Here is a 22,798-nt window from a genome sequence, read left to right as displayed (position 1 = left end):
TTGGGATTACAGGCACGCGCCACAACGCACAGCTAACTTCTGTATCTAGACGGGGTTTCACCATGTTGGCCAGGCTGGTCTTGAACTCCTCACCTCAGGTGCCACAACGCCCAGCTAACTTCTGTATCTAGACAATCTAGATGGGGTTTTACCATGTTGGCCAAGCTGGTCTTGAACTCCTCACCTCAGGTGATCCACCTGCCTTGGCCTCCCAAAGTGCTGGGATTACAGATGTGAGGCATCGAGCCTGGCTTTGCTTTTTTTTTTTTTTTGAGATAGTGTCTTGCTTTATCGCCCAGGCTGGAGTGCAGTGGCAATCTCAGCTCACTGCGACCTCCGCCTCCCAGGTTCAAGCAATTCTTCTGCCTCAGGCTTCTGAGTAGCTGGGATTACAGGCGTGTGCCACTGTACCCGGCTACTTTTTGTATTTTTAGTAGAGACTGGGTTTCACCATATTGGCCAGGCTGGTATCGAACTCCTGACCTCACGTGATGCACCCACCTCAACCTCTCAAAGTGCTGAGATTACAGGCATGAGCCACCATGCCTGGCCAGATTTTTTTTTTTTTTTTTTTTGAGATGGAGTCTCACTCTGTCACCCAGGCTGGAGTGCAGTGGAGCGATCTTGGCTCACTGCAAGCTCCGCCTCCCAGGTTCGTGCCATTCTCCTGCCTCAGCCTCTTGAGTAGCTGGGACTACAGGCGCCCGCCACCACGCCTGGCTAATTTTTTTGTATTTTTAGTAGAGATGGGGTTTCATTGTGTTAGTCAGGATGGTCTTGATCTGCTGACCTTGTGATCCGCCCATCTCGGCCTCCGAAAGTGCTGGGATTACAGGCGTGAGCCACCACGCCCGGCCTGCACAGCCAGATTTTTGGATGAGATGTTCAACACATATATGTTGCTGACTGGTTATGAAGTTGGTTATTTGAAATCATATTTTGTAAAGTCAGCAGTGACTGTTGAACTAAAATTTTCATTTGTTTCTCATATTGTTCATATTCAACCCTTTATTTAAATTGTTTTGATCATTTTTCTAATCTGCAATAATTCACAATCAGCTTCTGTATCCATTTTATTCAGAAGACAGATCATAATGCACTCTGGTATTTTTTCTTTGTAGCATTCAACTTAATTGACTTCCTTTCCTTTTCTCAAATTTCATGTGTATCAAGCATATCCATAACTTTTAAGAAATTACTATCTAGATATATTGCATTATTCAGTCCTTAGAATTTTTTTAACCACCCAGAGATAAATTTGGGATTTATAAGAAAAATTTGGGCCAGGCACCTGTAATCCCAGCACTTTGGGAGGCTGAGGCAGGTAGATCACCCGAGGTCAGGAGTTCAAGGCCAGCCTGGTCAACATGGTGAAATCCTGTCTCTACTAGAAATACAAAAATTAGCCAGGCATGGTGGCACATGCCTGTAGTCCCAGCTACTCAGGAGGCTGAGACAGGAGAATCACTTGAACCGGGGAGGGGGGCGGAGGTTACAGTGAGCCGAGATCACGCCACTGCACTCCAACCTGGGTGACAGAGTGAGACTCCATCTCAAAAAAAACAGAACAGTAACAGTTTGAGAGCACCAAATCTAGAAGTTCTTAAATTCATTTCAAAATTTCAAAAAAGTTAACTTTTTAAACATCACTGTACTTTCAAAAAGGGAAGGAAAATTGAGATTCCAACTTTATTCTGAAGTCTACAGAGTAGGGTTTCGTAACCTTGACACTGTTAACATTTGGGGCTAGGCCTTTCTTTGTTGAGGAGTGTTATCCTGTGCCTTGTACAATATTTACCAGCATCGTTGGTCTCTGTCCACTACATGACAGTAGCACACCAGTTGGGATAACCAAAAATGTCTCTAGACATTACCAAATGCCCGCTGGGGGCCAAAAATCACATCCAGTTGAGAGCCACTGTTATTGAAAGATAGCTTATCTTCACAGCTGCATGTAATTTGTCTGACAATTTACTAACCTATTTCTAGTTTTTACATGACTCTAGATCAGTACATGACCAGAAAATGCGTAAAATCAAGAAATATATCATTTAGTCATCCCCCCTTCACAATCCCCCTTCCTCACAATGAGGACAAAATGTAAATTTCTAAAAATTCAAATATATTTTACATGTTCATAGCTTTAAAAAGGTAAAATAGGGGGTGCCGAGCACGGTGGCTCATGCCTATAATCCCAGCACTTTGGGAGGCCAAGGCGGGCAGATCACCTGAGGTTGGGAGTTCAAGACCAGCATGGCCAACACGGTAAAACCCCGTATCTACTAAAAATACAAAAATTAGCTGAGCGGGTGGTGCATGCCTGTAATCCCAGCTACTCGGGAAGCTGAGGTGGGAGAATTGCTTGAACCCATGAGGTGGAGGTTGCAGTGAGCCTAGATCGCATCATTGCACTCAAGCTTGGGTGACAGAGTGAGACTCCATCTCAAAAAAAAAAAAGGTAGACTATGTATTTTACAATGTGAAACCTGCCTATACTCTAGGAGGAATTCCAATAAATTAAAACAGAACTGTAAATGTGCCAAACAGAACAGAAAGCTATTGAAAGATATAGAAAAACAGGTATTTCTGGAAATCTGTAACAAAAAACTTTCACAATAGTTGAGCATTCTATTTAGTTCCAAGTTTCTAGACAACAAAGAACAAAACGAAAAATACTGAGTTACTGTTAGGAAATAACACAGCTGACTTGATTGAACCCATAAAGTTGTAAACTCTTATTGCGTGTAATACAATACTTATTCCCTCTTTCTTTTCTTTTTCCAAGATAAAGTGAAATCTTTCCGTGCAGCTCTACAAGAGGAGGAACAAGCCAGCAAGCAAATCAACCCGAAGAGACCCCGTGCCCTTTAAACCGGCATTTGCTGCTAAAGGATACCCAGAACCCTCACTACTGTAACATACAACGGTTCAGCTGTAAGGGCCATTTGAAAGTTTGGAATTTTAAGTGTCTGTGGAAAATGTTTTGTCCTTCACCTGAATTACATTTCAATTTTGTGAAACACTCTTTTGTCTACAAAATGCTTCTAGTCCAGGAGGCACAACCAAGAACTGGGATTAATGAAGCATTTTGTTTCATTTACACAAATAGTGATTTACTTTTGGAGATCCTTGTCAGTTTTATTTTCTATTTGATGAAGTAAGACTGTGGACTCAATCCAGAGCCAGATAGTAGGGGGAAGCCACAGCATTTCCTTTTAACTCAGTTCAATTTTTGTAGTGAGACTGAGCAGTTTTAAATCCTTTGCGTGCATGCATACCTCATCAGTGATTGTACATACCTTGCCCACTCCTAGAGACAGCTGTGCTCACCTTTTCCTGCTTTGTGCCTTGATTAAGGCTACTGACCCTAAATTTCTGAAGCACAGCCAAGAAAAATTACATTCCTTGTCATTGTAAATTACCTTTGTGTGTACATTTTTACTGTATTTGAGACATTTTTTGTGTGTGACTAGTTAATTTTGCAGGATGTGCCATATCATTGAACGGAACTAAAGTCTGTGACAGTGGATATAGCTGCTGGACCATTCCATCTTATATGTAAAGAAATCTGGAATTATTATTTTAAAACCATATAACATGTGATTATAATTTTTCTTAGCATTTTCTTTGTAAAGAACTAAAATATAAACTAGTTGGTGTATAATAAAAAGTAATGAAATTCTGAGAAGAGTTTTATCTTAGGAAAATACATATATATGCAGTGTGTGTGCCAGTGTGGTATTAACAAGACTAATAGTGCAGTTTGATCCTTACCAATATCATTACTTAATTTGAAGTGTTCATTAGCACCCCAAAATATACCTTTTCTATGTACTGTTAAAAGAAATTGGCTTCTGATGCATGAACATTTACATGTACATTGAAAGTAGTCCATAATAGAAGTTAGTTTAAGCCAAGTGTAGACAGTACATTACTCCCTTGAAAAAGAATTAAGTTGAAAGAGTTGACTTTGCCTTAAAAGGCAGATCTAACCCAAGCTCCATCCAGTACCAAATGTGAAACTTCATTGTTGTTTGGTGAGAATCGCCAAATTCTCACTAATACATTGGTATGGTGTAGGGCATGCTACTTTTTAAACAGTAGCACTTATTTTTACAGATTGCTACTCCAAGGAAGAAAACTGGCCACTTTTCATGTAAATATTTTGTTCAAAGATTTGTATATCTCTCTAGGAGTTTTCCCTCAGTTCCCAGGATGGGGTCCAGGAGTAGATTAACAGCTGAAAATCTCCCAAGGATATCTTCTTTTGATTTATTTACTCCAGGGAACTATCAGCTCCTTCACAGGAGCCAAAGGGGAGCTATGAATAGAGGGTCACATGAGCCAGATTCTTTACTGTTCATAAAACCCAGAGAGTAGTTGTGAAAGATCCTAATACAATTGTGAAAAGCTCTGTAAACATGAAATCTAAAACAAATGTAGATTTTCACAATATGCTTATTAATAAATGAAGTCTATGGAATAAGTTTTAGAGATAATTTACTTCAGTCACCTTTGTTTTGGAAAGGACTCAGGTTTTCTTGCAGCTGTAAGATATATTCTATTTGTGTTTATTTCAAAGGGAAGAGGAAGGATGGAGAACTGTTACAATTGACCTTGCAAAGGATATTTAAAAAAAGGTAGTTTTTGAGATTAACCAACTTTCAAAGGGCAATAAAGACATGTGAATTTGCTCATTTTAAAGCACAACAGATTAGCTTCAAATTTATTATTTGCATTGGATGGGTACTGTCTTTGGAAAGTCTCCTTATAGACAAATATGCTGCCTTACACTATGATGGCTTCATTCTGATCAGGTATTTTAAAAATTAGTACCAGAAAACATACTGGAGGTAGTATAATACAGTCCTTCAGCTTTACAGATGGTGAAAACTGAAGGCCAGAAAAGGAACTAAAACTCAGCAGTTCATAGGGGTAGAGGGAAATAACCTGAGAAAGCTGAGTTAAATCTTAAAATTTTTACTATAAGGATAGAGATGATACAAGTGAACTCTGCAAAATAGTTTTGTGAAATTAAACAAAAAAATCTACTCTTAATGTATATTTCATATTTGTTTAACAAAAGCAGCTTGATGCCTTTGTTCTGGATTATACATTAAGAACAAGCATTATTTTAATTATGTAGTAACATTTACTATGACTTTGAAGCCAGATTTCAAAATCTGGCTTTGTTAAATTAATTGGAAACACTCCTTCTATTAAGTTAGGTATTAAAAAAAGCCAAATATCAATAAAGATATTTTTATTAATTTTTTATAGAAACAAAATAGCTACTATAACTCTATTATAGTATATTAACAGCACTTAGTATTATATTGATTTAAACGTAGTAGCTAATAAAACTTGTTTATGACATCTATTGAAATTCTCAATCTGACAGTTTTAAAATAGCTTAAAACTAAGCACCAGGTATATGAAAAAAGAACTGGAAATTTTAATTGTCCAGAAATCAAAGGAATACTGGGAACCTGTAGTTATGGGAAATGGCTGTTTTTCTGAAGTTGAAACCAGTTTCAATTACAAAACCCTCTGAAATTTTGCTAAGCCTATAGTTATCTCCCTAAGAACCATAAAAAAAGATAATTTTATTGTTAATTTCATTCCAGTTTAGCTTCCTCATTTTACATGTTGGGAGTCATGCCCTTTAATATGCCTGGCACTGCACGGTGGCAGTAGCAGACTTGGGCTTACCCAGAACCCTAAGTCTCTGACGCTATAGGATAGCGAAAGAGGTAGGCAATCGTAACAGACACTGTATAGGATAAATAGGGAAGAGAATGAGAGAACCAAAATAAAAATAATTTAAGAAACAATTGTTTTACTGTACATGTGAATAACAAGAAATGGTACGGGGAATGTGAATAACACGAAATGGTATGGGGAATGTGTGACTAGTGAAGCATATTTTAACTTTTTTATTACTGGAGGAACAGAGCTAAAGGCCTAAAGAAGGCCTTACAGTATATAACAGTAAATAGAAGAGTAACATCTTTATACAATAAACTGTTAGAAATGATAAGTGTAAAGTTGTGCGTCTCTGCGGCTCCTGAACTTGAAGATTATTATGAATAGATTAGACCAGCATTATATATTAAAAACTTTGATACTTAGAACTTTCCAACTTTAAAATTCAGAATCATAAATGGTGACAACAGTAGTAGTATTGAACCAAAAATAGTCAAGTAAATAATGTCTCAGTAAAGCAAAAGCATTATCTTCTCAAATACAAAAAATACAAAATTCATTTCTTTTCTTGACCTTGAAAATTTCTGTTTTCCAAATACCTAGGAAAAATGAATACCTTCTGCGTTGAATCCATGTAGCAATCTGAAAAAAGAAATCAAAATGGAATGGTACTGAAAAGCTAATTTGTAGCACATAACGGCATATAGTTCTATACCATTAATACTAAAACATGAATACAGCATGCTTACAGAGCCCACCCACTCCTAATACTAGTTATTAAAGAAACGTTACTGGCTGGGCGCAGTGGCTTATGCCTGTAATCCCAGCACTTTGGGAGGCTGAGGCGGGTGGATTACCTGAGGTCAGGAGTTCGAGAACAGTCTGGCCAACATGGTGAAACCCCGCCTCTACTAAAAATACAAAAATTAGCCTGGCATGGTGGCACATGCCTGTAATCCCAGCTACTCGGGTGGTTGAGGCAGGAGATTTGCCTGAACCCAGGAGGCGGAGGTTGCAGTGAGCTGAGATTGTGCCACTGGAGTCCAGCCTGGGTGACAGAGCAAGACTCTGTCTCAAAAAAAAAAAAAAAAAGAAAAAGAAATGTTATTGTCTGACTAAATTTATAAGATATGTATTGGTTAAAACCATGCCATGTTGGTGCCTCTTTCATTATAGCCTTTATGTCGTAATGAATTTGACTAAAATTATCTTAGACTTTCATTATCCCAGGCCTAAGAACTCACTGGCATTTGTTTCAAGGTAACTGAACAAGAAGCTGTTTGGAATTGGCAGAAGTCAGATGAATAACCAATCTTACATGCCCCTTCGTCCTCTCTTGAGCTGTTGTTTATATTCAAATTAAATACACATTGTTTCTCTCTGTAGATACCTATGTACTTAATAGATTCTAGTTAGTAAACTGCACATGCCCAATAACTTTGAGGAAATTTAGTGAAAATGAAGAAAAAGAGAAAATATTTCTCTTTAGACCTGAGGTTATGTTTAGGCTGGCCCATAGAAACAGGTCCAGATAAATTTCTAAAAAAGCAAAGTAGATATTTATGAATAGTATTCAATGCCTAGGATTAACATCTAAAATGACTCAGTAGTACTGCTAGCCAGCCAATAAAATATAAACTCCATTTGTCTTAGTTATATAGAACTGTGTTTCCAGCTTAGAAAAAGTCAAACCAATGACTTTTAGAACAATCTACTCTCATTTTTTATTCAGCCTCTAGAACATGGAAGCTTTAAAAGTGAATTGGCTAAATAGGCAAGACCTTCTGAAAGTTAACATCTTAATGATTAAAAACAGTAAGTACAGGTTAGTAATTACCTGGGTAATTAATTGAAGCCTTATTCTGTTTTCATAAGACTTACTTGCTTAATTCAAGCAAAACAAATTTTGGTCTAAATTACCTAGATAATTATGACAGCTTTTTACTTGAGAAGTGTAGAACTTGCTTCAGGCTACAAAACTATTATTACTAAATGGATAACCAGGTAGGATTCTAACTGGCATTATTGTATGCTTAAGATTGATTTAACAACAGCTATTCCCAGTAAGGAAATTTTAAAAATCAGATCCAGTTACATGTATTATGATTTTTCTACCTTATGGACTATTTTGGAGGGATAAGCTATTAAGACTAAGACTATGAATGAGAGTTGGGGAGGGAGCAGGAAGGGAGGAACCTGCACACCACATTGGAACCTGCACACCACATTAACACAAAGGCAATCTTCTGGCTCGGACTGTTCTTTACTACTGTTCTTAAAGAAAATGTTCATTCTGCTGCAGCTAACTAGCCTCCATCTTCTACACCAAATACTATTCCATGCCATGGAAGTGCTATGCAATAACTCTCCCAGGTAGCACCTTATACCGCTTAAAAGCCTTTAAAATCTCTAATCTGAAGGTGTCACAGTAAAGAAATGTAAACACTTAGGAAAACAAAAATGTAATTACCTGATGAAGTCATCTATGTCCATGGAACGGGCCCGTTTGTCACTAAAACCTGTGCTGGTTAGGATTTGCTGTATTTTATCTGCTATGCTGAAATCTTCTGGTATTATCTATCAATATAAGATTCAGAATAAATGAACGACATATCTTTAATGAGGTCACCTTGACTCTTTTTTTTAGTTCAGTAAGTCATAAAACAGTCACCTTTAATATATCTGTTAATGAGACTTTGGAAAGCCTGACTTTTACATTAAGACTTGGATCTCTAATTAAAAGTGGCTGATCTTTATTAACAAAAACTTGGAATACCTTGAATTAGTAATCCTGTCTATATTAGCCATTTTCTTCTTTAAAATTCTGAAATAGTTATTAGTTTCAGACTTCACAAATAACTACAACTGTAAATTAAATTTTAAAGCAATTGTTACTCCTTTCAAAATAATGCATTTTCTTCCTACAGATTTGACCTTAACCACCTCATTTTTCTCAAAGAGGTGACCTGCCCAAGCCTTGGGAATATTAAGGATTTTACACTTAATTCACATATTTTATCCAAATATTTTTCTTAATCTAGCTTAATATTTTTCTATTATACTTAGGCAGATTATCTAATGACTTTTTGCCCATAAAAGAGAAAATGGAGATAGTATTGTGATACATTAAACCATATAGGTTCTGAGTCATAAAAAATAAAAAGAAAATTGGCCTTTCTCTCTCCCTGTTCTGTCTAATTAAACTGGAAGCTAAAAAGTTAGCAAACATCACATTGCACACACTGTTACACAAATGATACGCATGAGGCTCACAACCAGAAATCTGCTATTGAGCCATATGAACTTTATTCTATTTCAATTTCTGGGTATTAAACTTACAAAGAAAGTAATAACTATATTTGTAACTGCTATGTGAGCAAGAAACAAGACGTCACAATTCAGAGGACAGTAAACACAATTATTTTAAGTTGTGCAAGCTACACATATCTACAGCTTTGAGGAACCTGTAACTGCTGAATCTGATTCTTGTTATGGCTAAAAACAACTGTCAGTAGTTAGAGGACAGGGTGGAGTAATCAAAGTTGCTCATATCTGTTTCACAGGATACACAGCAGCACTGACCTGTCAGAATTCAAGTCAAAATTGTGCTAGTTATACATTATATATTGTCTTTTAAGGATCTTATGGAATGTACAAAATAATCTCATGCTAGATCAACAAGAATAAAAATGGACATTTTAAAAGAAAACAAATCAATGAAACTGCAGGAACATTTTCTAACTTACAATATTATGGACTGAACAGTGAATTCTGTAGTTTTTTTCCAAGAGTTGTTGCACTGCACTTGATCTATAGCATAAAGAAGTGATGCCACTGTTATTATTCCAAAGTCAGAGTAATTTCTTACTTTTTTAAACTTTTTTTTAACTAATACATAAGCCATTTAAGCAATAATTTCATTTTAGATGAAATTAAATCTATATTCTGTATGGTGAAATTAAGGAATTTTAAAAGTTGTTGAATATTTAAACTTATGAAGCAAACACTAAATATAAAGTGCAAAATCCTAATACCTCTTAAATTCTTAGAGAAGTTCTAGACTCTCCACAAAAAATCCCCTAAAAAAAAAAATCTCCAAGCCCTGTAAAACTGTGTCTCACCTCTCTTTTACCCTTGAACCCCAAATTGATGAGCTGCATTTTCCCAGGTTAATTACATGACACATATCCTTCACAAGTGTGGAAGGGGTCCATCATCACCTCATTTTTCCAACAAAAAACTAGAGCAGATATATGGTCAGAGTTTGGGAGTGTTTTCCTGTTTTGCCAAAAAACGTGATCTGACTCTCAACTCCAGCAAACTTTCTTCATTAAGTTCTCCTGCCTCCCAAGCTCTAAAGATAGTTAAAAAGGTGAAGTTTGTCTGGACCCATAATCTTTATGCTTTAGGGTAGCTGCTCAGGAAAAGGACCAAATTCTAGCATAGTATCTGGAGCACTGGCCCTTTATACATTAGAAATTAGTGTAATACTTACTTAAATGCAGCAGAGAGTGTCTTGTTTTTCCTAACAAAGGTTATCCTTACTAGACCATCCCATTCCTGAAATAGAAGATAGACATTTTCTTCAAATTACAAACTTCTTGTTCTTGTCTATGCCCACTAGGTATTATTTTGTCTTTTAATATATACAATTGAAGGAAACTTTCTAAAGTGAAGAAAATGTTCTGTAATCTTGATCTGGCTGGCACACACATGCAAAAGTAAGACATACATTTGATTTTTGCACTTTGGCACATTTTACTGAATATGTCTTTTCCTCAGAATTTTTTTTTGACAGTCAAAGCGTGACAATTTTTTTTTTTTTAATTTGAAAAAATAAAGCCAGGCACAGTGCTGCATGCCTGTAGTACCAGCTACTCAGGAGGCTGAGGTGGGAGGATCGCTTGAGACCAAAAGTTCAAGTCCAGCCTAGGCAACATAGTGAAACCCCATCTTAAAAAAAGAAAGGGAAGGAAAAACAAAATGGTCCCACATCTGAACAAAGAACATGGCGTTTATTTAAATCTAAGTAGCATTTTCAAAAATAAGATTCAAAACAGACATGACTTCGGATACTTCCTGTGTAACACACCTAAACCTCCTTGAAGGAGTTATTGACAAACCACTCCATTTACCACCAGTTGACCACACACACAATCACGTTTTTCTCTAATGTGGCTGTAGTAAGGTTTTATATCAAGTGGTCTTCTTTCTTGTTTTTAAATCTCAAAAAACAATTACAATGAAAAGATGTTACCCATAATACTACTTTAAAACAACTATTTTCATTTTACCTTGTTTTCCTAGTTTTATTCCATTTTTTTTTTTTTTGAGACTGCGTCTCACTTCAAAACTACCTTGCATCAAATTATTCCATCTACTTCAGCACAGAGATGTGTCCTAATTAACATTTTCCTATGTTTGAATATTTAGGTTGATTCAATATTTTTCTGCTGCTATAGACACACATCTTCCCGCCTGGACTTTTTTTTCCTTTATTGAATGAGCTAGTATTTTAACCTCACCTGAAAATTGATGGGTGGTGGTGGATTCTTGGGTTCTATCCTTACAACACTGGATTCCACCTTGGGCGGTGGTCTGAAGTTATTCTTTCCCACCTGTTAATGAAAAAGTATTTAAGTAGTACTCTCAAAGGCAACTTTTATTTAGTAACCAGAGATGCTATCCTCACAGAAGGCACAACTGGATGCTCAAGGATGAATTAAGCTAGATTATTTCAATAATAAAAATCACTGGCTGGGTGCTTTGGCTCACACCTGTAATCCCAACACTTTGGGAGGCCAAGGCAGATGGATCATTGAGCCCAGGAGTTCAAGACCAACCTGGGCACATAGCAAAACTCTGTGTCTACAAAAAATACCAAAAAATTAGTCAGGCGTGGTGATGCACACCTCTAGTCCCAGCTACTCGGGACTCGAGAGGATTGCTTGAGTATGGGAGGCAGAGATTGCAGTGAGCCACTGCACTGCAGCCTGGGTGACAGAGTGAGATTCTATCTCAGAAAAAAGAGAAAGAAAACAAAATTCACTTACTTTCATTAGATGGTCCACACGTGCCAACAGCTGTGTATTAATTGAGAGTCTGCAGTATAACTTATCTCCAGGTTTTGCAACCAGTCGGAGGGCAAATTCTCTTTGAAACATAAGTATAGCACACCTGAAAAGAAAGCAGAAAGGAATAAGGAAAATGGTCATTGTCAACTATAAATGAATTTTAACTGCAATGAATTTTCTTGGGAGAGAAATAGCAAAGCATTGGCAGCTGATTATAAGGTAGGAGAACACATTCAGCCTTTTTTTTATTGCCACAGAATGAGAGAGCTGGCTTTGTTTTTATAATTGCTGTACTCCTCATGGCAAGATAGCTTGCAAATATAAGCCTTTAATGACTGGATGAGATGTTTCAAATCAGCACTAGTCCATCACCTCTTCTATGAAAACAAAGTGAAATAAAATTGTTTCAGTAGCAGTAATATATTTATGGGGTAGCAAACACCTTTAAGGAAGAGGTGAGACTGAAGAGGCAGATTGTGACGTTCAATGTTTCCTTGATTTGACGGGTTAAAAGATGTAGACTTTTTTTTTTTTTTTTTTTTTTGAGACGGAGTTTCGCTCTTGTCACCCAGGCTGGAGTGCAATGGCGCAATCTCGGCTCACTACAACTTCCGTCTCCCAGGTTCAAGTGATCCTCGTTCCTCAGCCTCCCGAGTAGCTGGGATTACAGGCGCACACTACCACCCCTGGCCAATTTTTCTATTTTTAGTAGAGACAGTGTTTCACCATGTTGGCCAGGCTGGTTTGGAACTCCTGACCTCAGGTGATCCGCCCACCTCAGCCTCCCAAAGTGCTGGGATTACAGGCATGAGTCACCACGCCCAGCCAAAAGATGTAGACTTTTTATTCAGCAGGCAATGGGGAAGACTTTGTAGGGGTTAACGAACAGAAGAGCATCTTCAAAGCTACACTTTGACATTCAAACTTTTGACAATGAGTCACACTAAAAATACATTTGGCAGTGCAAGCCAAGCCACAAATGTCTGTATGTATATGTGTTTATATTGTATTTCAAAACAAAAGTTTCATGAAACCATAATCACCTGGACTACATGCAATGCCCTGTGATATATTCTATTCCATGTGATTACAAAAAAAAAGAATGGTCACGACTCATTAATTTTATAACCACTAGTTTTTGACTTGCAGTTTGAAAGCCACTAGTATATAATGTAGAAAGTGACTTCAAAGTTCATGGAAATATTGAGATAAAAGATAAAATAAGGCTGGTGTGGTGGCACACACCTATAATCACAGCACTTTAGGAGGCCAAGGCAGACAGATCGCTTGAGCTCAGGAGTTCAAGACCAGCCTGGGCTGAACATGGTGAGACCCCTTCTCTAAAAAAAACACAAAAATTAGCTAGGCATGCTGGTACACCCCTATAGTCCCAGCTACTCAAGAGGCTGAGGTAGGAGAATCATCTGAGCCCAGCCCAGGGAGGCTAGGTTGCAATGACCTGAGATGTCACCACTGTACTCCAGCCTGTCTCAGAAAAAGAAAAAAAAGAAAAAACATAAACTTTATTATTCAATATAAGCTCCATCAAGTTCAAGACACTTTTGTAAGTGATGATACCAGCATTTTAGTCTATATCAAAAAAACTGAGGCTCTGGGGAATTTAGCCATGTCACTGCAGTTTTTTTTTTTTTTTTTACATTATTAACTGAAGAAAAAAGAGTGCCCTTTCAAGATTTTTTAAGACTGGGAAATGAAAATAAATCAGAAGGGCTGGGCACCATGGTTCATGCCTGTAATAATCCCGGCATTTGGGGAGGCTGAGGTGGGCAGATCACTTGAGCTCAGGAGGGCGAGACAGCCTGGGCAACATGGCAAGACCCATCTCTAAAAAAAATACAGCAATTAGCTGGGTGTGGCGGCACATGCCCGTAATCGCAGCTCCTTGGGAGGCTGAGGTGGGAGGAATGCTTGAGCCCAGGAAGTGGAGGCTGCAGTGAGGGCAGATCACACCACTGCTCTCCAGCCCGGGCACCAGAGCAAGACTGTCTCATAAAATAAAAAGAAGTCAGAAGGGGCCCAATCAGGACTCTAAGGTGGATACCTAACCATTTCCCATTGAAACTCTCAAAAAATTGCCCTCGTCTGATGAGAGGAAGGAGTAGAAGTATTATGGTGGAGGAATCTCTGGGGAAGCTTTCCCGGGAGTTACTCTGCTACATCTTAGCTAACTTTCTCAAAACACTCTTGTAATAAGCAGATGTTTTCATTCTTTGGTCCTAAAGAAAGTCAGCAAGCAAAATGCCCTGAGCATTAAAAAAAAAACTGTTGCTATGACCTTTGCTCTTGACTGGTCTGCTTTTGCTTTGACTGGAGCCACTCCGTTTCTTGGTAGGCATCACTTTCACTCTGCTTTGTCTTTAGGATCACACTGGTAAAGCCATATTTCATCTCCATTACAATTCTTTGTAATTCTTTGAAGAAATGTTTCAGGATCTTGTTTTCTTTTTTGACAATCTCGCTCTGTTGCCCAGGCTGGAGTGTGGAGTGCAGTGGCACAATCTTGGCTCACTACAACCTCCGCCTCCTGAGTTCAAGCGATTCCCCTGCCTCAGCCTCCCGAGTAGCTGGGATTATAGGCGCCCACCACAATGCCCAGCTAATTTTTTTATTTTTAGTAGAGATGGGGTTTCACCATGCTAGCCAGGCTGGTCTCCTGACCTCAAGTGATCTGCCCGCCTCGGCCTCCCAGAGTGCTAGGATTATAGGTGTGAGCCACTCCACCCAGCCATGTTTCAGGATCTTGATCCCAGTTATGTAAAATTTCCACTGGAAGCTCTGCTTTTATCTGCATCTGATTTGAGTACAATGTTTTTTGTTTTGTTTTTTCATAAAATCTTTCAGAAAAGAGGGTATGACAGTTTTGGCATCTATCAAGTACAAAGTTTGTTTAACTGTGATTTTGCAGTCAGAACTGTGTAAGCTAAACCAACTGTGATGTCTATGGTGTTGGCTATTGTTTGTGCTGTTGAATGTTGTTCCTCGTCACTTAGGGAACAAACAAGATGAATGTTTTCCCACAAATTGATGTGGCCAGTCTGCCACTGTAGGCTTCATCTTCAACATTGTCTCAGACCTTCTTAAAATGAGTTATCCATTAGTAAACTGCTGATTTCTTTGGGATATTGTCCCCATAAACTTTTTTTTTTTTTTTGAGACGGAGTCTCGCTCAGTCGCCAAGGCTGGAGTGCAGTGGCGTGATCTCGGCTCACTGCAAGCTCCGCCTCCCGGGTTCACGCCATTCTCCTGCCTCAGCCTCCCGAGTGGCTGGGACTACAGGCGCCCGCCACTACGCCCGGCTAGTTTTTTGTATTTTTAGTAGATGTGGGGTTTCACCATGTTAGCCAGGATGGTCTCGATCTCCCGACCTCATGATCCGCCTGCCTTGGCCTCCCAAAGTGCTGGGATTACAGGTGTGACTCCATAAACTTTTTGTAAAGCATCAATGATTTCCCCATTCTTCCAACCAGGCTTCACCATAAATTGGATGTTTGTTCTTACTTGAATTTTAGCAGAGTTCATGTTGCTCTGATAGGGGCTCTTTTCAAACTGATGTCTTATCCTTCTCAGTGCCTCACACTAGATCCTGCTCAGTTAGTACAGAGTTTATTCTGGTGCAAAAAAATTTTGAAATCCATGCAATAGTTTTTTTCATAATACACATTTTCCATGAACTTTTTGAAGACCTCTTATACTAGAGACCAGTTAGGAAACCACTGCAATTGTCTAGACATAAGGTAATAAAAATTCTAACCTAGGCTTAACGGCAGGAAGATTCAAAAATAGGGAAAGGCTGTCTGGTCTCAGAAGCAGGACTTCCAGCACACTACCCCCAAATAACCTCTCAATTAAAAAGAGAAAGACCTCCATACAAATCAACATTTTCTACAAAAATTCTTCAGTAGTTTTTCAACTGACCTGACTCATTTTTGGCTATGTTCACCACCTGAACTGTAAGTCTTTCAAAATTTGGCAGTAACTCTAGTCTTTTGTCACAAACCTGAAAAAAGGTCGATGTAGCAACAGCTTGAAGACAAAAGGCGAAGAGATCTGTAAGAGAATTAACTAGTTATTTCTGGGAAAGACACATCAGAGGAACAGTTAGTATGATGTTCCTGAAAATGTGAGGACATACCTGATAAGGCAAATTTGCCACACAAGTATCAAAGAATGGCAAATCTGTTTTCAACACATCACCCACCAGTACTTGAAGTTTGCTGGCCACAGGCCTGATGAGAAAAGAAGAAATGTAAAAAGAATGTTGTTTCATGAGATTGAAATGCACTTTAATTCTATTATGTATACTCACGTGCCCTGAACTCTTTTGTGAAGTTCAGCTACTAGCCTTGGGTCAAGTTCACAAGCAACAACCTAATTTAAAAAAAATAAAAATTATTTAGGTTAATTATGGAATATAAATCTTTTATTGTTATCCCAACAGGAACTCTTACATGACTTATGTGACAAACTTCTTCTCCCATTTCTACCATCAATATTCCTTTAATTATACTCGCATACTTCAAACAACAAACAAAAATGGGCCGGGTGCAGTGGCTCACGCCTGTAATCCCAGCACTTTGGAAGGCTGGGGTGGGCGAATCACGAGGTCAGGAGTTAAAGGCCAGCCTGGCCAACATGGTGAAACCCCATCTCTACTAAAAATACAAAACATTAGGCCAGGTGCAGTGGCTCACGCCTGTAATCCCAACACTTTGGGAGGCTGAGACAGGCAGATCACCTGAGGTCAGGAGTTCGAAACCAGCCTGGCCAACATGGCGAAACCCCGTCTCTACTAAAAATACAAATTTAGCTGGGTACAGTGATGGGCATCTGTAATCCCAGCTACTCGGGAGGCTGAGGCAGGAGAATTGCTTGAACCTGGGAGGCAGAGGTTGCAGTGAGTCGAGATCGCGCCATTGCACTCCAGCTTAGGCGAGAGACAGAGACTCTGTCTCAAAACAAAAACAAAAACAGAAACAACACAAAATATTAGCTGGGCCTAGTGGTGGGCGCCTGTAATCCCAGCTACTCAGGAGGCTGAGGCAGGAGAATTGCTTGAACCCTGGAGGCGGAGGTTGCCATGAGCCAAGATTGTGCCACTGCATTCCAGCCTGGGTGACAGAGTGAGACTCCATCTCAAAAAAAAAAAAGCCGGGTGTGAGGCTGAGGTGGGTGGATCATGAGTTCAGGAGACTGAGACCAGCCTGGCCAACATGGTAAAACTCTGTCTCTACTAAAAAATTCAAAAATTATCTGGGCGTGGCGGCACGTGCCTGTAATCCCAGCTACTCAGGAGGCTGAAGCAGGAGAATTGTTTGAACCAGGGAGTCAGAGGTTGCAGTGAGCCGAGATCGCGCCACAGCACTCCAGCCTGGCAACAGAGCGAGACTCCATCTCAAAAACAAACAAACAAACAAACACCACCACCCAGAAAAGTAAACAACCAGATTATGTGAGAGTTCTACTCATATAATCAATAGAATCATGTTTCATCTGTCTCCATGCTTTGTAATTCAACAGATGATGAAAAAAATACACTACATGTCTCTGCAGTCAGTGTTGTTAGAGAAGAGCGTACGATGCAATTGCTCTTCCTGTTAGTATGTCACATCTACTGAGATACACAATACATGGCATAGATAACTTCTCAAGTAAATGAAAATGGATGTCAAATAAGGCCGAAATTGAAATTTTATTGCAATTTCAGCTGAGGTTTCACTGACTTATTTTTATTAAAAAATAATTTTTTTTTAAGAGATGGGGTCTCACTCTGTTGCCCAGGCTGGAGTGAAGTGGCGCTATCATAGCTCACTGCTGCCTCGAAGTCTTGGGCTCATGGGATCCTCCCACCTCACCTTCCTGTGCAGCTGGGACCACAGGTGTGTACCAGCACACCAGGCTAATTTCCTTTATTTTTAATAGAGACGGGTCTCTCTATGTTGCCCGGGCTGGTCTCAAAACTCCTGGGCTCAAACAATCCTCCCACCTTGGCCTCCCAAAGTGCTGGGATTATAGGCGGGAGGCACCATGCCCAGCCTTTTTATTTTTTATAGAGATTGGGTCTCGCTTTGTTGCCCAGGCTGGTCTTAAACTCATAGCTTTAAGCAATCTTCCTGCCTCAGCCTCCCAAAGTGCTGGGATTACAGATGTGGGCCACAGCTCCTGGCCCTACTTCTATATAGACCCTGTTTACATGGTAAACAATGTGTTTCTTACTCTGTTTGGCTCCCAGATCTATCTTTAGTTTTATTTTTATTTCTTGAGACAGGGTCTCATTGTGTCACCCAGGCTGCAGTGAAGTGGCAGGATCATGGCTCACTGGAGCCTCAACTTCCCAGGCTCAGGTAATCCTCCCACCTCAGCCTCCCTGCTAGCCAGGGCTACAGTCATGCACCACCATGCCCAGCCAATTTTTTGTAGAGATGGGGTTTCACCATGTTGCCCAGGCTGGTCTTCAACTCCTAGGCTCAAGCCATCCACCCGCCTTAGCCTCCCAAACTGCTGGGATTACAGGTGTGAGCCACCATGAAAGGCCCTCCCAGATCTATTATCTGCTTTTCTCTGCATCCTATAGATAATGCAGTCCAGCTCCCTTACCTTTCAACTTCTGGTTGGAATTGGCCAGTGAAAGGCACCAGCATTATAGGGTACAAAGGGGAGGCGTTGGGTATTTCCTTCCTAATTAAACTCCCTGTTGAGGCTGGGCATGGTGGTTCATGCCTGTAATCCCAGCACTTTGGGAAGCCAAAGTTGGCGGATCACCTGAGGTCAGGAGTTTAAGACCAGTGTGGCCAACATGGTGAAACCCCATCTCTACTAAAAATACAAAAATTAGCTGGTGTGGGGGCAGGTGCCTATAATCTCAGCTACTCGGGAGGCTGAGGCAGGAGAATCTCTTGAACCCAGGAGGCAGAGGTTGCTGTGAGCCAGGACTGCATCTCTGCACTCCAGCCTGGGGAACAGAGTGAAATTCCCTCTCCAAAAAAAAAAAAAAAAAAAAAAAAAAAATTCCCTGTTGAAATACCTAATGTGGTTTCTGTTTTCCTCACTGAAATATCTCATATTTTCCTTTTTTTTTTTTTTTTTTTTTTTTTTGAGACAGAGTCTCACTCTGTCACCAGGCTGGAGTGCAGTGGTGCAATCCTGGCTCACTGCAACCTCTGCCTCCCGGGTTCAAGTGATTCTCCTGCCCCAGCCTCCCAAGTAGCTGGGACTACAGGCACCTGCCACCACACTCGGCTAATTTTTGTATTTTTAGTTGAGATGGGGTTTCACCATATTGCCCAGGATGGTCTCAATCTCTTGACCTCATGATCCACCTGCCTCGGCCTCCCAAAGTGCTGGGATTACAGGCGTGAGCCACCGCGCCTGGCTGAAATATCTCATATTTTCTAAGACAAAATTTCCAACAAGGGATCAGGAGTTACTACTAAAATAATAGCAATTAGTTAAAACATATTTAGATTGTAAACCAACTGAGCTTGCTAACATAGTCATTTGTGATACCAAACATTAAATCCCCTTTTTACCTTTTTTGCCTTTTCTAACAACTTTACAGTCATGTTGCCAGTTCCAGGTCCAACTTCCAGCACTACATCAGTTGGTCTTAAGGCAGCCTAAAAGCAAGCACAAACACTTTAGCTCTTCTGGCAACATCAGAACACAGAAGTTAATTTACACCTAAACATCTTTACTCATATGTGCTCCGATAAGAGCTCTTAATGTGACTCCATTTTTAGATTTCTTCATGATCTACGTGGTTAACAAAATTACCTCAATAACATTTGGTGCAAATGAAAATCTAAGACCTCTCCTAACTTGGAGGAATACTGTTCAACTTTAGGAGTCAGAAAAGCAGCAACAGCATTTCTGGGATTGGCATTCTGCTTTCTATCTGGAAATATTCCAATAGCCTCTTGTTACCTTCTCTGTTCGTATCAACAAGTTCAAATGGGAAAGGACTGTACGTGTTGGGCGAAGATTTTTCAATTTTCAACCCATGTATGGTTTCAAGGATGCAGAAGAGCAGAAACTGTACACAAAATTGAATGTCTGCACACAGCTGTAATATTCTACGGCCACAGCTTTCATCAGATGCTCAAAGGAAACTATGAGCTAAAAAGGTTAAAATAGTACATGACCCTTCTTTCTTTTTTTCTCAGTTTTCAAATGACACGAAGCCTGACAAGATCCTTTAACTATGTAATGCTCTTTCTACAGCTCCAGGATGCTTTCCTTGCTTTTAACCGTAAGTGTAATCTGCACCGTGTGTATTTCACTTCCTAACACCCAATCATCCATAACCATAAGAGAACATCAATAACTCAGAGAGCAGTAATACTCCAAGCAATTTATATGTGGTACTAGCATACACCAAATAATTTATATGTAGTACTATATGTTTTTCTGGGGAACAAACTTTCTAATGTGTGGTTTAGACATAAATAGATGGAGTACATAAAAACTAAGTGATCAAAAAGGTGATTAGAAATAGAAAAATAATTATCTTGAACAAATACAAAGGTCCAGCTATAAAGTAGATAATCCACAAAAAGACACAGAATTGGGAACCAGGAGAAACTCGGACCCACAAAATGAAGCTTATCATGCAGAAGACAGCCCAAGAATCCTAGACAATTATTTGATTCATTCAACAAATATTTACAGAGCATCTAATTTACGGCAGGCAGACTTTCTGCGCTTATGTATTCATAGGAATAAAATTAATAAACCAACAACTCTCTCCCTTTCCTCTTCCACACCCACCTTATCGATAATGCTGTTAATAATGAGAGGATTTTTCAAAATGTGCTGCCCAATCCCCGTGTTGAACATGAGTCCTGTAAGAAAATACGAAACAGCATTAATTTTCCTACTGAGATTAGATATTAGGCAGTCCCAGAGAAGAAAGCTGCATGGGTAGGGGGAAGATTTCTGCGCCAACCAGGGCCACGAAACGTCACGCCAGGACAGACAAACTCTTTATAAGTTCATCCTCCAGCTGGAAAGGAAGTCAGCGGCGACGCGCAGGGCCTGCGGCCGACTCGGGGACCCACCCCTGCCTTCCGCGCTCACGGGAGCGCGTCCTGACCGGCCTCTGCCGATCAGGTCTTGGTCCGCACCCCAGGCTAGGTCCTGCCGGAAGACCGGACCCGACCGACCCCAGCTTCCTCGCGGGGATCCGCACCTCCAGCGCTCTTCAGCTCCCGGCGCTGCTCCTGCCGCCCGCGGCGGCGGCCGATGGCCCCCGACTTGACCTTCGGCATCTCGGCAGAAAGCGGGCCCAGAGGCCCGGGACGTCAAGGAGGACCAAAGAGGGCTAGCGTGAGAAAGCCACCACGTGGGGATCGCCGCCACGCGCCGCCCGCACCACTCTGGCCCAAGCGCCGGAGGGGCAAGGGTCCGCCCCCTCCCGTACGCTCTGAGCTCCTCCTCCAGAAAAAGGGCGGACCTTGGAGCCCACTGACTGCCGGGAATTGGAGTCACAGAGGGAGGAAGGCCGAACCGCGGGAGCCCACAGATCCCAGAAGACACCGCGCTACCGAGGACCGCAATATGGAGTTGGAGCCCTTGTCCCAACCAGGGCTGGATAAGAAGGTGTTGGTGTGGTGCTCTTGGTGTTGCGAAGGCTGTTTAAGTTATATGATGAGGTTAAGCCTATGGATGTTTTAGTAGCCCAGGTTCTGGGATCGCTGAGGTCCAAAGAAGTATTCACGTGCCTCGCTCCTGTTTTCCTGAAGCTTGTGGGGGTGGGAAACCCGGGATTTGGGGATGAGCTTGCTCTTTTGTGGGAATGCATTTTTTGCTGCTTGTCCTGGGGAAAAGAACTGCGAGAATGGAATTAACGTCTGGTTTCGCTAGGGCCACTGGTTGCTTCTATTAAGAATAGAAGAGCCGGGCGCGGAGGCTCACGCCTGTAATCCCAGCACTGTGGAAGGCAGAGGCGGGCGGATCACAAGGTCAGGAGATCGAGACCATCCTGGCTAACACGGTGAAACCCCGTCTCTACTAAAAATACAAAAAATTAGCCGGGCGTGGTGGTGGGCGCCTGTAGTCTCAGCTACTTGGGAGACTGAGGCAGGAGAGTGGCGTGAACCCAGGAGGCGGAGGTTGCAGTGAGCCGAGATCGCGCTACTGCACTCCAGCCTGGGCGACAGAGCGAGACTCCGTCTCAAAAAAAAAAAAAGGAATAGAAGAATAATTATCTTGAACAGATACAAAGCTCCAGCTACAAAGTAGATAATCCACAAAAAGACAGAATTGAGAACCAGGAGAAACTCAGACCCACAGAATGAAGCTTATCGTGCAGAAGACAGCCCGTGAATCCTAGAAAATTATTTGATTCATTTAACAAATAATTCAACAAATTCCTTTTGTGCCTCATCATTCACTCCGTAAACATTTATTGAGCTCCAACTGTGTATCAAACACTGCTAGGGATTCTAAGTAAGAAACTTACTTCAAAGTGTATTATATTGACAGAGATGGACAGAAACTCCAAAACGCTGTAAATACGATAACGTATTGGTCATTGTGATAGGACAGTGTACCTGACTATAAACTCCGTGTGTACCAGGGCCATAATATCCACATCTGTTTTGCCAGCCAGTGTAATGGCTCTTTTAAATTTTTCTGTGTGTATTCTGTTTGGTTGAAGAAATAGCTTCTTCCTGTCATTACTAAAGCTAACTCTCTTTTGAGCAATTCATTGTGTACATTCCCAAACCTTGGTCTTAGGCGCTTCTTTCTTTGATGTAGTTCTAAGTCAGAAAAAAAATCTCGTATACCCTAGTAGCATCTTCAACTATATGTTTCATTTCATTAATCATTGTTATTCCACAATTCTAAAGAGTACACTGTGCTAGGCACTTCCAAATGTTAATAGGATGGACATGGCCTGGAGAGGTGGCTCATGCCTGTAATCCAAGCACTTTGAGAGGCCAAGGCGGGCGGATCACTTGAGCTGAGAAGTTTGAGATCAACCTGGGCAACAAAGTGAG

General features: G+C 40.5%; 3 protein-coding genes across 15 annotated transcripts in view; 2 read left to right on the top strand and 1 right to left on the bottom strand.

The window, feature by feature from the left end:
• The window catches only part of KIF2A (kinesin family member 2A), an 81,137-nt gene extending 76,651 nt beyond the window's left edge, over positions 1-4,486 (top strand). For 7 of the 8 annotated variants that reach the window (XM_016953267.4, XM_016953262.3, XM_016953261.4 and 4 more), the window contains one exon: positions 2,786-3,682. In XM_016953267.4, the coding sequence (XP_016808756.1) occupies positions 2,786-2,871 (86 nt within the window). In that variant the 3' untranslated portion in view covers positions 2,872-3,682. Of the gene's footprint in view, positions 1-2,785 lie in introns of all 8 variants that reach the window. The other variant, XM_016953266.4, reaches the window with a different exon arrangement.
• Positions 4,487-5,921: 1,435 nt separating this feature from the next.
• DIMT1 (DIM1 rRNA methyltransferase and ribosome maturation factor) lies at positions 5,922-21,316 on the bottom strand. 2 transcript variants are annotated; one of them, XM_517743.9, is made up of 12 exons: positions 20,986-21,316; positions 20,565-20,638; positions 19,328-19,414; positions 16,108-16,169; positions 15,934-16,027; positions 15,799-15,848; positions 11,760-11,883; positions 11,232-11,324; positions 10,202-10,266; positions 9,453-9,516; positions 8,177-8,283; positions 5,922-6,348 (listed from the first exon to the last, which is right to left on the bottom strand). In XM_517743.9, the coding sequence occupies exons 1-12, from the start codon at positions 21,062-21,064 to the stop codon at positions 6,306-6,308; spliced, it is 942 nt and encodes a 313-aa protein (XP_517743.2). In that variant the 5' UTR covers positions 21,065-21,316; the 3' UTR covers positions 5,922-6,305. The 2 variants fall into 2 exon arrangements, with proteins under 2 accessions (XP_517743.2, XP_024209169.1); XM_024353401.3 differs by having other exon boundaries at positions 15,717-15,848; positions 20,986-21,121.
• The window catches only part of IPO11 (importin 11), a 221,483-nt gene continuing 219,723 nt past the window's right edge, over positions 21,039-22,798 (top strand). For all 5 annotated transcript variants that reach the window (XM_063811213.1, XM_054684345.2, XM_054684346.2 and 2 more), the window contains exon 1: positions 21,039-21,395. In XM_063811213.1, coding sequence (XP_063667283.1) covers positions 21,039-21,395 — 357 coding nt within the window. The remainder of the gene's footprint in view (positions 21,396-22,798) is intronic.

This window comes from Pan troglodytes, chromosome 4 (genome assembly GCF_028858775.2).
Source record: "Pan troglodytes isolate AG18354 chromosome 4, NHGRI_mPanTro3-v2.0_pri, whole genome shotgun sequence".
Lineage (NCBI taxonomy): Eukaryota > Metazoa > Chordata > Mammalia > Primates > Hominidae > Pan > Pan troglodytes.
Note: the sequence above shows the minus strand (reverse complement) of the source record. Positions and strands in the feature narration are given on the sequence as shown.